Genomic DNA, 12,241 nt, shown 5'->3' on the forward strand with positions numbered 1-12,241 from the left:
ATTCCAACATCTGTTCCACAGGTACCAGCTGAGTTCTCTGGCCTGCTTAAACAATTCACCTTACTATGGTGAGATCAGGCTATTTTGGGCAAGACAATTCCTACTCACATCCTGCCTGCCCCCACTCCCATTTAAAATCCCTGTAAACTTGCACCACATAGAATCAGTTACTGCATTTTGATTAATTCTGTTTCTCTCATCGCAACCCATCTGTGGTGATCATCTGGATTCTCTGACCAGGGCAGGGAAACTGTAGCTATTTGCAAAAGTAATACGCTCCAGCTGTAACTGGACAGTCAGTTTGGTTAAGCCACCTGTCATGCACCCTGTCTGTGTAGCTAAGCGTCTGTATTCTGAAGTAGAGATCATTCTACACTACGTTTTTGTAATTTCATTTACTCTAATAAATGGTTCATGTGTAGGAAAGAAACTGAGAACTTCCTATTTGGGTATATCGTTTTCATAAAAACTTAAACTGAGCAATACAGCTGTTTCCTCAAGCTGCTTAGTTTTTGGATGATGCAAATGGGTAGAGATAATTAAATGATAATCGGGCACCAGATATGCAAAGTTCTGTAAATAATATGCCACCCTTTTCCTGATATTGTGTGTCAGAAATGAGTTAGAACAATTTAAAATTCAAATCAAGATTGCATTGCATTAACTTTCATTTATAATTCTATTAAATGCCATTTCAGTATTAGTTAATGACAAAAATCAGCCCTTAGTAATGCATTTTGGTATAATAGACTTAGAGATGATTTTATAGATGGTTTACAGACAAAATGCAGCAATAACTGAAGTTCTAAACACCAAGGCCAAAGATGCTAACAATGCAGTACATGGTCTTGTTCTCCCATCTGACAGTGCAGCTTCCTAAAAACAAAAATAAGTGATAATTACAAAATCAGGTAAGATAAGTGCAAAAACTAGTAAAATGTATTGTTTGACAATTGTACATTTACTGTGTAGTTTTCATTTCCTTTAGAATCATTTTTTATTAAACTTTTTATTCTTGAGACATGAAGGCCAGTGTTCATTACCAATTCTCCATGAAGGTGATGGTGAGCTTGAATTGCTGCAGTGTGTGAGGTGATCTGACAATGCTTGGTTTCTATTGCAGGTTTTATGCTACAGTAGCTAGGCCATTTGGAGGGTGGTTAAGTTGTGGTGGATCTGGAGTCCTTTGTTTATTTTGATAAAGACACCATAACTGACAGCAGCCTTTGAAGTCTGCACCTTTGCAGAGCAAAGCAGAAATCCAAAAGTTGTTAGGTGATTCTGTGCTTTACCAGAGGATGAGCCAGAGAGGACCTACCACGGTAGAAATCAACTGCATTTATTAACTTTCAATTCTTCTGCTAATAGTCATGTACAACCCCTTGAAAGCATTACAGCTGGTAAGATGAGGTGTAACTGGTTTTCTGTGCTACATTCATCATTACTTCTCTGCACCTTCACTGCCCCTTAAGTTTGATTAGATATTTGTCGAATATCATTTCTCCAAGTTCCACATGTAAAAACATTTACCTTTTGGTTCCTAACTTAACCCAATCATTTAATTTACTCTGACAGTTTAAAATAAAAGTGAAAGACTAAGTGCTATTAACTCAATTTATTATTTGGAAAAGCAATTGGCTGTTTAATGTCTTGCTAATGTCATTGCTGCACACCATTCCCCCCACATCCCCAACGTCCAGATGTTAACTGCTGTTGGAAATGGGGAAAACACTGGAAAGGAATCTTACAGGTCTTTATAAACAGCTTTCTTTGTCATCAGTAGTGTGCTAGCCACAAACTCTAGTTTTTTTTTGTCCTGTTGGCACATTCAGAGTGGCAATGTATCTTGTATAATTAATTTGGTATGCTTTGATTGAAAAGTAAACTGAGTATTGAGTGCACATGCAGGGCTAACTATTATGATGTGCCAAAGTTGGTCTCTGAAGCTGGATTTGATGAGGAAACTGCAAAAACAGGCTATAAACCACAAGGTCCCAAATTTCATATCCACCTTCGATTAGATCACCCTATAATGCTATATTGGAGGCGAGACTCCAGTTGATTAGGTTTCTAGCTCCTAATAATGAAGTGCCCCCTACTGGACAGTGCCATGTCAACCAAAGATGCGGCACTAGTCAGCATTAAACGTTGAACATTTTGGACTCAGTCTAGGTTCTCTTTCTTTAAAAAAAGGCCATTTGGGAATCATTTTGAGGTTTTGACTGTTGTGGATCAATACTTCATTGAATTTCAGCCAAACTAGATAAAACTAGAGGAAAAATGTCTGAATTGTCATGCTCAGTGAGAGCATAGTCTTGTACTAGACTTAGATTATAGAGGTGTACATCATGGAAACAACCCAATCTAGTTCCACCTGCCAGCACATGGCCCATATCCCTCCAAACTCTTCCCATTCATATACCCATCCAAATGTCTTTTAAATGTTGCAGTTGTACTAGCCTCCACCACATCCTCTGGCAGCTCATTCCATACATTTACCACCCTCTGTGTGAAAGTATTGCCCCTTAGGTCTCTTCGATATCTTTCCCCCCTCGCCCTAAATCTATGCCCTCTATTTCTTGACTGCCCCATCCCAGGGAAAAGATTTTGTCTCTTTATCCTATCCAAGCCCTCACTATTTTATAAATCTCTATCAGGTCACCCCTCAGCCTCTGACACTCCAGGGAAAACAGCCTCAGCCTCTCCCTATAGCTCAAATCCTCCAACCCTGGCAACATCCTTGTAAATCTTTTCTGAACCCTTTCAAGTTTCACAACATCTCTCCGATAGGAAGGAGACCAGAATTGCACGCAATATTCCATTGAGTGGCCTAACCAATTTCCCGTACAGCCGCAACATGACCTCCCAACTCTTGTAAGCGATACTCTGAGCAATAAAGGAAAGCATACCAAACGCCTTCAATATCCTATCTACCTGCGACTCCATTTTCGAGCTATGAACCTGCACTCTAAGGTCTCTTTGTTCAGCAACACTCCCTTGAACCTAAATTCTGTCAATGGATGAGTTAAAGCATTTTTCCTTTTGGTTATGTTATGAATTTGGCATGTTCAAAGAAGCATGCAACAGTGAAGACAACTCATAACTTGTGATTGTGTCAGTAGAATCTAATGTTAACTTTGGAAAAGTATATAGAAGTTAAAGCGGTAGTTTGGATTTTTACAATTTTGTGACCATGTTCACTGCTATCCATAAATAATGCTGTCCTAATAAAGATTGAGCATTCTCTTACAATGTGGAGCTCACCTTTCCCAACATTATTAATCTGATAGCCAGTGAAGAGGATCTCCAAGTGTGACTACCAATGATGGCATCAAGTAGCAAAGCAGACAATCTCAAGAATTTCTGAAGAGCAAATAATGCACTGATTGTCTTTTTATCATTTCGCTCTTTGTAAAATATATTTGAAAGGATTGGATCATGCTGGAGTAAATATAGAAGATTAAGGTTAGAATTTATCATGCAAATTGATATTCGAAATTGTTTGCAGGGTCAGAGAGGTTGTTCAATAGTTCGTTTATATTGTCATTCTGCCTTGAGTTGAAACTAGTTTTTAATTTTTTGGGACATTGCACCTTGAAATGGGAAATTATCAATTCACTGATTTCTAAGGATTGTTTGCAGAAATTTCAACAGTGTACATTGTTCGTTGGATGGATTCATTGCAGCAACTGGGTTCTCTCAGTTAACTGACAAATCCATTGACACTTTAAGCCACTATCTCTTTTGCAGAAAGACTGTGAATGCTGGCAGTTCCACTGTCGTCGTAACTGAAAAATCCAGGACCACTGTTGTAGCAGAGTTCTTTACAAGTTGGTCTTGGGATTTTGCACAAACAAGCCATCACAAAATTCCATAAATTTGAAACTGAACAATGAGATCCATTTTATGCCTTCAGCTCGGCCTATGTGCAATTAATTTCAATCATATACTGGCTCTACCATTAGTAATGGATTAAACAAAATAAAGTTGCTCTTTTTTTCTTACCATCAACAGAATTATCCCAGAAGCATGAACTAGCAGTGTGCAAGCCTGCTCCATTCTTTTGCATTATAACACAGGTTACTGAAAGGGGGGAAGGAAAAAAAGGTTTTGAGTCTGGCAATAGCACTGAACCATTGTCTTTTGCAATTGTGAAAGTATTATCTTGGCTCTGACCTCATCAAAAAAACCCTGCTGGTTACCAAGATTATATGTAATGAACACAATAGACTGACTTGTTTCAAAAGGATTTTTCAAATGTATTCTCCTTTTATAAACATCTTGCAATTACTGAGTGATTAAGCTATTCCACATCTCAAATGCTATAACTACAGAGGAACCTCGATTATCCAAAGGACACAGGCGGGGAGTATTTAGTTTGGTTAATCGAATTCTGGATAATTGAATGCTGGATAACATAGTTTAGCCAAGCATAGGGACCTTGCGATCTTGCCGGATAATCCAATATTCGCGTAGCTAAATGCCGGCTAATCGAGATTTCTCTATATATATTTTAAGCTTTAGCTAGCAGTTCAAGTTCTGCACAAAGTGGAATTAGGGTCCAATCCGGTTGAATGTACAACTCCAATGAGCCACAATCACTTTAAAATTCTGTTTGAAAGGATTGTTGGAAATTTTGTGATAGTCAACTCAGTGTTTGCATTTGCAAAACTGGGACTTTCCACAGTGAAATTGCTTTACATTGTGTTAATCATATATTCTGTACTGAAGTATTTTTGCTAAAGGGAAGGGAAGCTAATTACCCATACTTGGGTTTGGATTTATGGATTGCAGATTGAAAATAATAAAATTTTATAGGTGACATTTGATGAAAGCATTAGCGTTTCAAAATACAAATAGTTTAAATTAGATTTTTAAAATTAGATTCCCTACAGTGTGGAAACAGGCCCTTCAGCCCAACAAGTCCACACCGACCCTCTGAAGAGTAACCCACCCAGACCCAAATCCACTTATTCTATCGGCAACTTAGCATAGCCAATTCACCTAATCTGCACATCTTTGTGACTGAGGGGGGAAGCCAGAGCACACAGAGGAAACCCACGCAGACACTAGAAGAATGTGCAAACTCCACACCATTGCCCGAGGTGGGAATTGAACCTAGGTCCCTGACAGACAGCAGTGCTAACCACTGAGCCACTGTGCCACCTCATGTGAGGATCAGACTAGCTCACCTTTCTAGATTGCAAAAGATTTGTAATCTTTTTGTTTACTGACTTGATTTTTTGCCACATAAAAAACTGAGCTGTGTTTAAATATTTAATTGCTCACCAATGTATTTAAAAGGCTTGGCCAATTTGGTTAGTTGGTTGAGACATTGCTCCACCACTGCAGATGTCCATTGATTCACTTTGTTGTGCTGGTAGGCATTCCCTCCAATTGTATTTTCCACTGCCTGCAAAGTTAAGGGGAACAAGATCAACAAACCAAAATCAATCAGCTCACTGTGTAAAACATCACTAAAGTGTAATACACTCACTTCTTTAATGATGGTGCTTACGTCGTCAACAATAAAAGCTGCCTGGAAGACAAGAGAGAAACATGAGGCGCCAAACTGATGTATAATGAATTTTAATACAATCGTGTTTCTCAGTAGAATCAAATTATTATCTCACATGGACTTATCTACTGTTGTGCTCACTTAAATGGATATTGGTCAGTTTGCAAGCTTCAGGAACATTAACAATTTAATTGCAGCTTGGTTTCTAGTGAATCCTGCAGCCAATCTCACTAAATGATTCTCTGACTACTACAGTGTGCTGATTCCAAGAAACCCAATTGTAGTTCCATTCACAAACAATCCCCACTCTGTCCACTTTAAATATTTAAGTTTCTTGGCTGCACGGTGGCTCAGTGGTTAGCACTGCTGCCTCACAGCACCAGGGTACTAGGTTCAATTCCAGCCTCAGATGACTGTCTGTGTGCAGTTTGCACATTCTCCTTGTGTCTCCGTGGGTTTCCTCCGAGTGCTCCAGTTTCCTCCCACGGTCCAAAGATGTGCAGGTCAGGTGAATTGGCCATGCTAAATTGCCAATTGTGTTAATCGCATTCGTCGGAGGGAAATGGCGTCTGGGTGGGTTACTCTTCGGAATGTCGGTGTGGTTGGGCTGAAGGGCCTGTTTCCAAACTGTAGGGAATCTAATGTAAAGAAATATGTACCAACAGATTGAAGAACAACTTCTTCTCTTCTGTTATCACAATGTTATCTATATGTAACAATAGATAAATGAACGAACCTCTGAAAAGGAGTTGACATTTCTCTACACCTCTGCTGTAACACCATATTCTGCATTCTGTTCTATTACACTGATATACTTGTATAAGTTATAATTTGCCTGGATAGCATGCAACACAATACTTTTCACAGTATCTTGGTACATGTGACAATAAATCAAATCAGAACGGGGATCAGTTCCTGGCCACTGACTCATTTAAAACTACATGTTTCTTTTCACCAAGTTTCATTTTGTTAATAAACAGTTTACTTCAAAGTTAGAAATTCACATCCACTGTAAAGAATGCCTTTTAATACCAACAAAAGAAATCAGGCCCCATGAGGCTGCTCTGCTATTTAATGTGGCCTTGGTTTATCTATGTCAGTTACACTTACTGAATGCCACCACCATTGAGTTCTGACTAGAGAAAACAGAGATGCTTTTTTTAAAAAAGACTGAATTACAGCTGTATTTACACAAACTTAAAAACTGATCAATGTGAAAGAGTCTGCGAACACCATGAGGAGGGACATCAGTCCTTGCCCGGTGAAGTATTGAGCATTGTAGAGAGTGACCATGATTTAAATCTGTATCGGTTGTTTCCCTAGTGGAATGAACATGTGCATCAAATCAGTTGGCAAGTGTCTCTAGTAACTTTGATTCCTCTTATGTTCTTGGACCATGCCACATCGCCTGTGCATCAATCCCATTGAGTTAATCAGTTATACAATGTAAATTAGTTTAGTATCATATTTTTAGTGCTTAAAAAGTGCATGATTAAAGATACAAAGTTTGCAAATTGGAAAGAAATTTGAGAATTTTTCTGATAATTGGTTTGTGGGGAAGACAGGAAAGGTCAGTCCAAGATGGAAGAAGACTGAAGGATAGTCAAAGTGTAGGTAATAAATGTGTCTAATTGTCTAACATGCTCTAACAGAAAGCTACTTGTATTATGTTCCCAGGAGTCTGTGGCATTTTTCTAATATGGGAGGGCCAGGTGAAAGAAGGAAATATTTTGAGAAACACATGGGAAATTATCTCTGTTTGTACACTGAACTTCTTGAGTTTTGTGTAATTTAAGTATGATCATTGGATTCTCTTACTTGCCAAGAACAGAGACCCTTCCACACTGTTGCCTCCAAGTATCTTTCAGTCCTTTCATCCAGGAGTTATCTCCACAATATCCAATGTCTATCTGAAACACCGTGTCACCTGGGCTGTAACAGCATTTACCTCCCTTTGTGAGCTGAGTTAGATAGTTGTCTTTTGCAGGTGTTTTATGTCCACAAAAGGAGTGCAGAGATACCCCTGAGGTCCATCTAATGGTGCACTGCTAGTGTGTCCACCCCTAGACCAGGTGGCCTGAGTTCAAATCCCAACTGTGCCAAAGGTGTGTCAGAATGTCTCTGAACAGGTTGATAAGAACAATAGGTTAATAAAAACAGGGATACTCTTGCTTTCATGATGTGGTTTCCTTGTATCAAGTCCAACATTACAAAAATAACATGCCACACTTCCCCTCAATAGCTCATTTTAATCAACCCATTTGTAGGAATTCCCACTCTCCAAACTCTGAGCTGCTGCTCATGAAGGTTCTTGCCTTCATCCTTAGATAAGGAGGAATTTATTCTGAGGGTCGAGGATCTTTGGATTTTGTTGCCACAGAGCTGAAGGGGCAGAGTCCTTGCGTATAGAGTCATAGAGATGTATAGCATGGAAGCAGACCCTTCGGTCCAACCTGTCCAAGCTGACCAGATATCCCAACCCAATCTCATCCCACCTGCCAGTACCCAGCCCATATCCCTCCAAACCCTTCCTATCCATACACGTACCACCCTGTGTGTGAAAAAGTTGCCCCTAGGGTGTCTCATTTTTCCCCTCTCACCCTAAACCTGTGCCCTCTAGTTCTGGACTTCCCCCACCCAGGGAAAAGACTTGTCTATTTATCCTTTCCATGCCCCTCATGATTTTATAAGCCTCTATAAGGTCACCCCTCAGCCTCGGATGCTTCAGGGAAAACAACCCCAGCCTGTTCAGCCTCTCCCTATAGCTCAAATCCTCCAATGCTGGCAACATCCTTGTAAATCTTTTCTGAACCCTTTCAAGTTTTGCAACATCTTTCCAATAGGAAGGAGACCAGAATTGCACACAATATTCCAACAGTGGCCTAACTAATGTCCAGTACTCAATACTCTGACCAATAAAGGAAAGCATACCAAAAGCTGCCTTCACTATCCTATCTACCTGTGACTGAACTTTCAACAAGCTATGAACCTGCAGCAACACTCCCTAGGACCCTGCTGTTAAGTGTATAAGTCCTGAGAAGATTTGCTTTCCCAAAATGCAACACTTCACATTTATCTGAATTAAACTCCATCTGCCACTTCTCAGACCATTGGCTCATTTGATCAAGATCCCGTTGTAATCTGAGGTAACCCTCTTTGCTATCCACTAAACCTCCAATTTTGGTGTCATCTGCAAACTTACTAACTGTACTTCTTATGCTCACATCCAAATCATTTACATAAATGATGAAAAGCAGTGGGCCCAGCACCGATCCTTGTGGCACTCCACTGGTCACAGGCCTCCAGTCTGAAAAACAACCCTCCACCACCACCACCACCACCCTCTGTCTTCTACCTTTGAGCCAGTTTTGTATCCAAAGAGCTCGTTCTCCCTGTATTCCATGAGATCTAACCTTGCTAACCAGTCTCCCATGGGGAACCTTGTCAAACACCTTACTGAAGTCCATATAGATCACATCTACTGCTCTGCCATCATCAATCCTCTTTGTTACTTCAAAGAAATTCAAACAAGTTTGAGACATGATTTCCCACGCACAAAGCCATGTTGATTATCCCAAATCAGTCCTTGCCTTTTCAAATACATGTACATCCTGTTCCTCAGGATTCCCTCTAACAACTTGTCCACCACTGACGTCAGGCTCACTGGTCTATAGTTCCCTGGCTTGTCCTTACCACCTTTCTTAAACAGTGGCACCATGTTAGCCAACCTCCAGTCTTCTGGCACCTCACCTGTGACTATTGATGATACAAATATCTCAGCAAGAGGCCCAAGCAATCGCTTCTCTAGCTTCCCACAGAGTTCTAGGGTACACCTGATCAGGTCCTGAGGATTTATCCACTTTTATGCATTTCAAGACATCCAGCACTTCCTCCTCTGTAATATGGAGATTTCTCAAGATGTCACCATATATTTCCCTACAGTCTTTATCTTCCATGTCCTTTTCCACAGTAAATACTGATGCAAAATATTTGTTTAGTATTTCTGCCATCTCCTGCAGCTCCATGCAAAGGCTGCCTTGCTGATCTTTGAGGGGCCCTGTTCTCTCCCTAGCTACCCTTTTGTTCTTAATGTACTTGTAAAAACCCATTGGATTCTCCTTAATTCTATTTGCCAAAGCTATCTCATGTCTCCTTTTTTCCCTCCTTATTTCTCTCAAGTATACTCCTACTGTCTTTATACTCTTCTCAGGATTTACTCGATCTATCTAGTCTATACCTTACTTATGCTTCCTCCTTTTTCTTAACCAAACCCTCAATTTCTTTAGTCATCCAGCATTCTCTATACCTACCTGCCTTTCCTTTCTTCCCTACAGGAATATGCTTTCTCTGGATTCTCGTTTTCTCATTTCTGAAGGCTTCCCATTTTCCAGCTGTCCCTTTACCTGCGAACATCTGCACCCAATCAGCTTTTGAAAGTTCTTGCCTAATACCGTCAAAATTGGCCTTTCTCCAATTTAGAACTTCAACTTTTACATCTGGTTTATCCTTTTCCATCACTATTTTAAATCTAATAGAACTATGGTCGCTGACCCCAAAGTGCTTCCCCACTGACACCTCAGTCACCTGACCTGCCTTATTTCTCAAGAGTAGGTCAGGTTTTGCACCTTCTCTAGTAGGTACATCTACATACTGAATCAGAAAATTTTCTCATCCCTTTCTTATTTCTCAGTTCCATCCAAATAATGTCCCTGCATGTATTTTCAGAATAATGCTCCTTCAGTACAGTTGTAACGCTATCCCTTATCAAAAATGCCAATTCCCCCTCCCCTCCCTTCCTTTCTATCCTTCCTGTAGCATTTGTATCCTGGAACATTAAGATGCTAGTCCTGTCCATCCCTGAGTTTCTGTAATTGCTATGATATGTCAGTCCCATGTTCCTAACCATGCTCTGAGTTCATCTGCCCTCCCCCGGCCTCTTGCATTGAAAAACAGGGTAACCTGGATTATCCCAACAAGATGGGCAGGCACTATTTCATTTGGATAATCAATAATATAAACACTATCAATTATTTGTTTTTTAAAAAAAACTTTTAGTTGAGGAAATCTGTTTCTGTTACCTGGTCTGGCTTATATATAGCTCCTGACCCACAGTAACGTGGTGGGTGGTCAGTTGGCTGGACAGCTGGTTTGTGATGCCAACAGTTTTAAATTCCCGCATCGCCTGAGGTTACCATGAAGGACTCTCCTTCTCAAACTCTACCCTACCCTGAGGCATCGTGACCCTTCGGTTAAAGCACCCCCTCCCATCTCTCTTTAATGCAGGAACAGCCTTATGGCGACTTCGCCTGATGTGGTTGCCACTCTCTTCTAGATAAGATGTGGTTGCCACTCTCTTCTAGGTAAGAAAGTTCTATTCTTTAGAACACAAGGAAAATTGATGACCTGTTCCTATGAAGCCATGCTAGATTTCATTCTCAAAAACTTTGTTTCGCTTTCTCACCCAGTGTCTTAGTATCCATTTTGTATGTCTCATTACAAACACGACAAGCAACAGTAACTTTCCCAGTCGAAGGGTTGGTTGTATTTTGTTTAGAATCACAAATGTGAAAGCTAAAACATTCAGCATCCCCGCCGTATCCGTTTGAAAAATGTATCTGATCAATAATGAAAATGTTAACATTTCTCCCCCCTCCCCCCGCCACTATTTCACTAAAAAACCATGAGCCGCAAACGTTTGTCACAATGCTGACATGGGGTTTGGGAGGAGGTGTTGGTTTATTGTAGATTTCTCTACATTGGCCGGGGGGAAATGCTCCATCCGCAGGTCTGGGAAGAGCTCGGCCACTCCCTGAGGAGCTGGGGTGGGGTGGGGATAAGATGTACACAACCCCCGACCCCAATGCGGTGAGTGAGGCTCCTACTGGTGGGGCTTGTCTGTACTATCGCACCCACCCCAAGCACAGCAGCTCCCCACGATCACAGGAATTTGGTATTTCCGTCCGCGTCAAACAGACACAAAAGGAACAGACAAGCTTCCCCCCCCCCCCCCCCAAAAAGAAAAGCCCAGAGTGAAATGTTTAGTTTCGATTCGTTGCATTACCTCCTCTCCCGCCTGAAACTCATCCATGCTCCTCTCTCAGCCCAATGTCTGTAACTACAACAAGACGGATCGCTAGGGATTGAGGCGGCTCTTGGCAGGAGCATTGTGGGTGGGGATTAAAACCTAAACATTAATACACGGGACACAATGTCCGGGCAGCTAATCCGCCCACTCTACCGAGCAAATCTCCTGGAGCAATAGGAAAGCCAATCACCCTCCCCTGGTTGTACGCCTGACTCTTTCTTTCTTGGATGAACCATCTCGAATTGCATCTGGGCAGCGCCCTTCCAACGGGAAGACAAAATATTTTATTTCACAGGAGTATAGCTAGCACACAGTCACGTGAATAAAGAAAAACGACAGGGCCTTTATCAAAGTTTAGCTAAATGCTTCGACACTTGGGGAACCTTCACCTCTAATCAGTTTCTGGGTCCATGAAACAAGAACTGCAGATGCTGGAAATAGAAATTGCTGGAGAAACTCAGCAGGTCTGGTAGCATCGGTGGGGAGAGAAACAGTGTTAACGCTTCAGGTCTGGTGGCCCTTCGTCAGAACATCCTGGTATATCTGGCGTGTGATGTAAGTGCACACCTTTATATTTCTTTTTCAACTATCCCTTCTTCCAGTTGAAAGCCAGCATCACTTTGAGAAGCAACTCAGAA

General features: G+C 41.0%; 2 protein-coding genes across 7 annotated transcripts in view; one reads left to right on the plus strand and one right to left on the minus strand.

The window, feature by feature from the left end:
• Nucleotides 1–650: 650 nt before the first annotated feature.
• Nucleotides 651–11,680, minus strand: LOC122563532 (dynein light chain Tctex-type 1). Of its 3 annotated transcripts, none has more exons than XM_043717381.1 (5): nt 11,580–11,680; nt 5,498–5,539; nt 5,290–5,413; nt 4,006–4,083; nt 651–876 (listed from the first exon to the last, which is right to left on the minus strand). In XM_043717381.1, the coding sequence occupies exons 1-5, from the start codon at nt 11,604–11,606 to the stop codon at nt 806–808; spliced, it is 342 nt and encodes a 113-aa protein (XP_043573316.1). In that variant the 5' UTR covers nt 11,607–11,680; the 3' UTR covers nt 651–805. The 3 variants fall into 3 exon arrangements, with proteins under 3 accessions (XP_043573316.1, XP_043573314.1, XP_043573317.1); XM_043717379.1 differs by lacking the exon at nt 11,580–11,680 and adding an exon at nt 10,980–11,169; XM_043717382.1 differs by lacking the exon at nt 5,498–5,539 and having other exon boundaries at nt 11,580–11,621.
• LOC122563531 (transmembrane and coiled-coil domain-containing protein 2-like) overlaps nt 10,542–12,241 on the plus strand; it is a 58,592-nt gene continuing 56,892 nt past the window's right edge. For 2 of the 4 annotated variants that reach the window (XR_006315630.1, XR_006315629.1), the window contains exon 1: nt 10,542–10,878. The gene's annotated coding sequence lies outside the window, so the exon portion shown is untranslated. Of the gene's footprint in view, nt 10,879–11,813; nt 12,159–12,241 lie in introns of those variants that run through there. The other 2 variants (XR_006315628.1, XR_006315627.1) reach the window with 1 other exon arrangement.

The sequence above is a fragment of the Chiloscyllium plagiosum genome, chromosome 27, assembly GCF_004010195.1.
Source record: "Chiloscyllium plagiosum isolate BGI_BamShark_2017 chromosome 27, ASM401019v2, whole genome shotgun sequence".
In the NCBI taxonomy this organism is placed as follows: Eukaryota; Metazoa; Chordata; class Chondrichthyes; order Orectolobiformes; family Hemiscylliidae; genus Chiloscyllium; species Chiloscyllium plagiosum.

Coding starts and splice junctions, on each gene's coding strand:
- LOC122563532 (XM_043717379.1), bottom strand. CDS start 11,159: ATGTTAACATTTTCATTATTGATCAGATACATTTTTCAAACGGATACG. Junction 5,414..5,497: donor TAAGCACCATCATTAAAGAA/GTGAGTGTATTA, acceptor TTAACTTTGCAG/GCAGTGGAAAATACAATTGG. Junction 877..4,005: donor CTGGGATAATTCTGTTGATG/GTAAGAAAAAAA, acceptor TTTTGTTTTTAG/GAAGCTGCACTGTCAGATGG.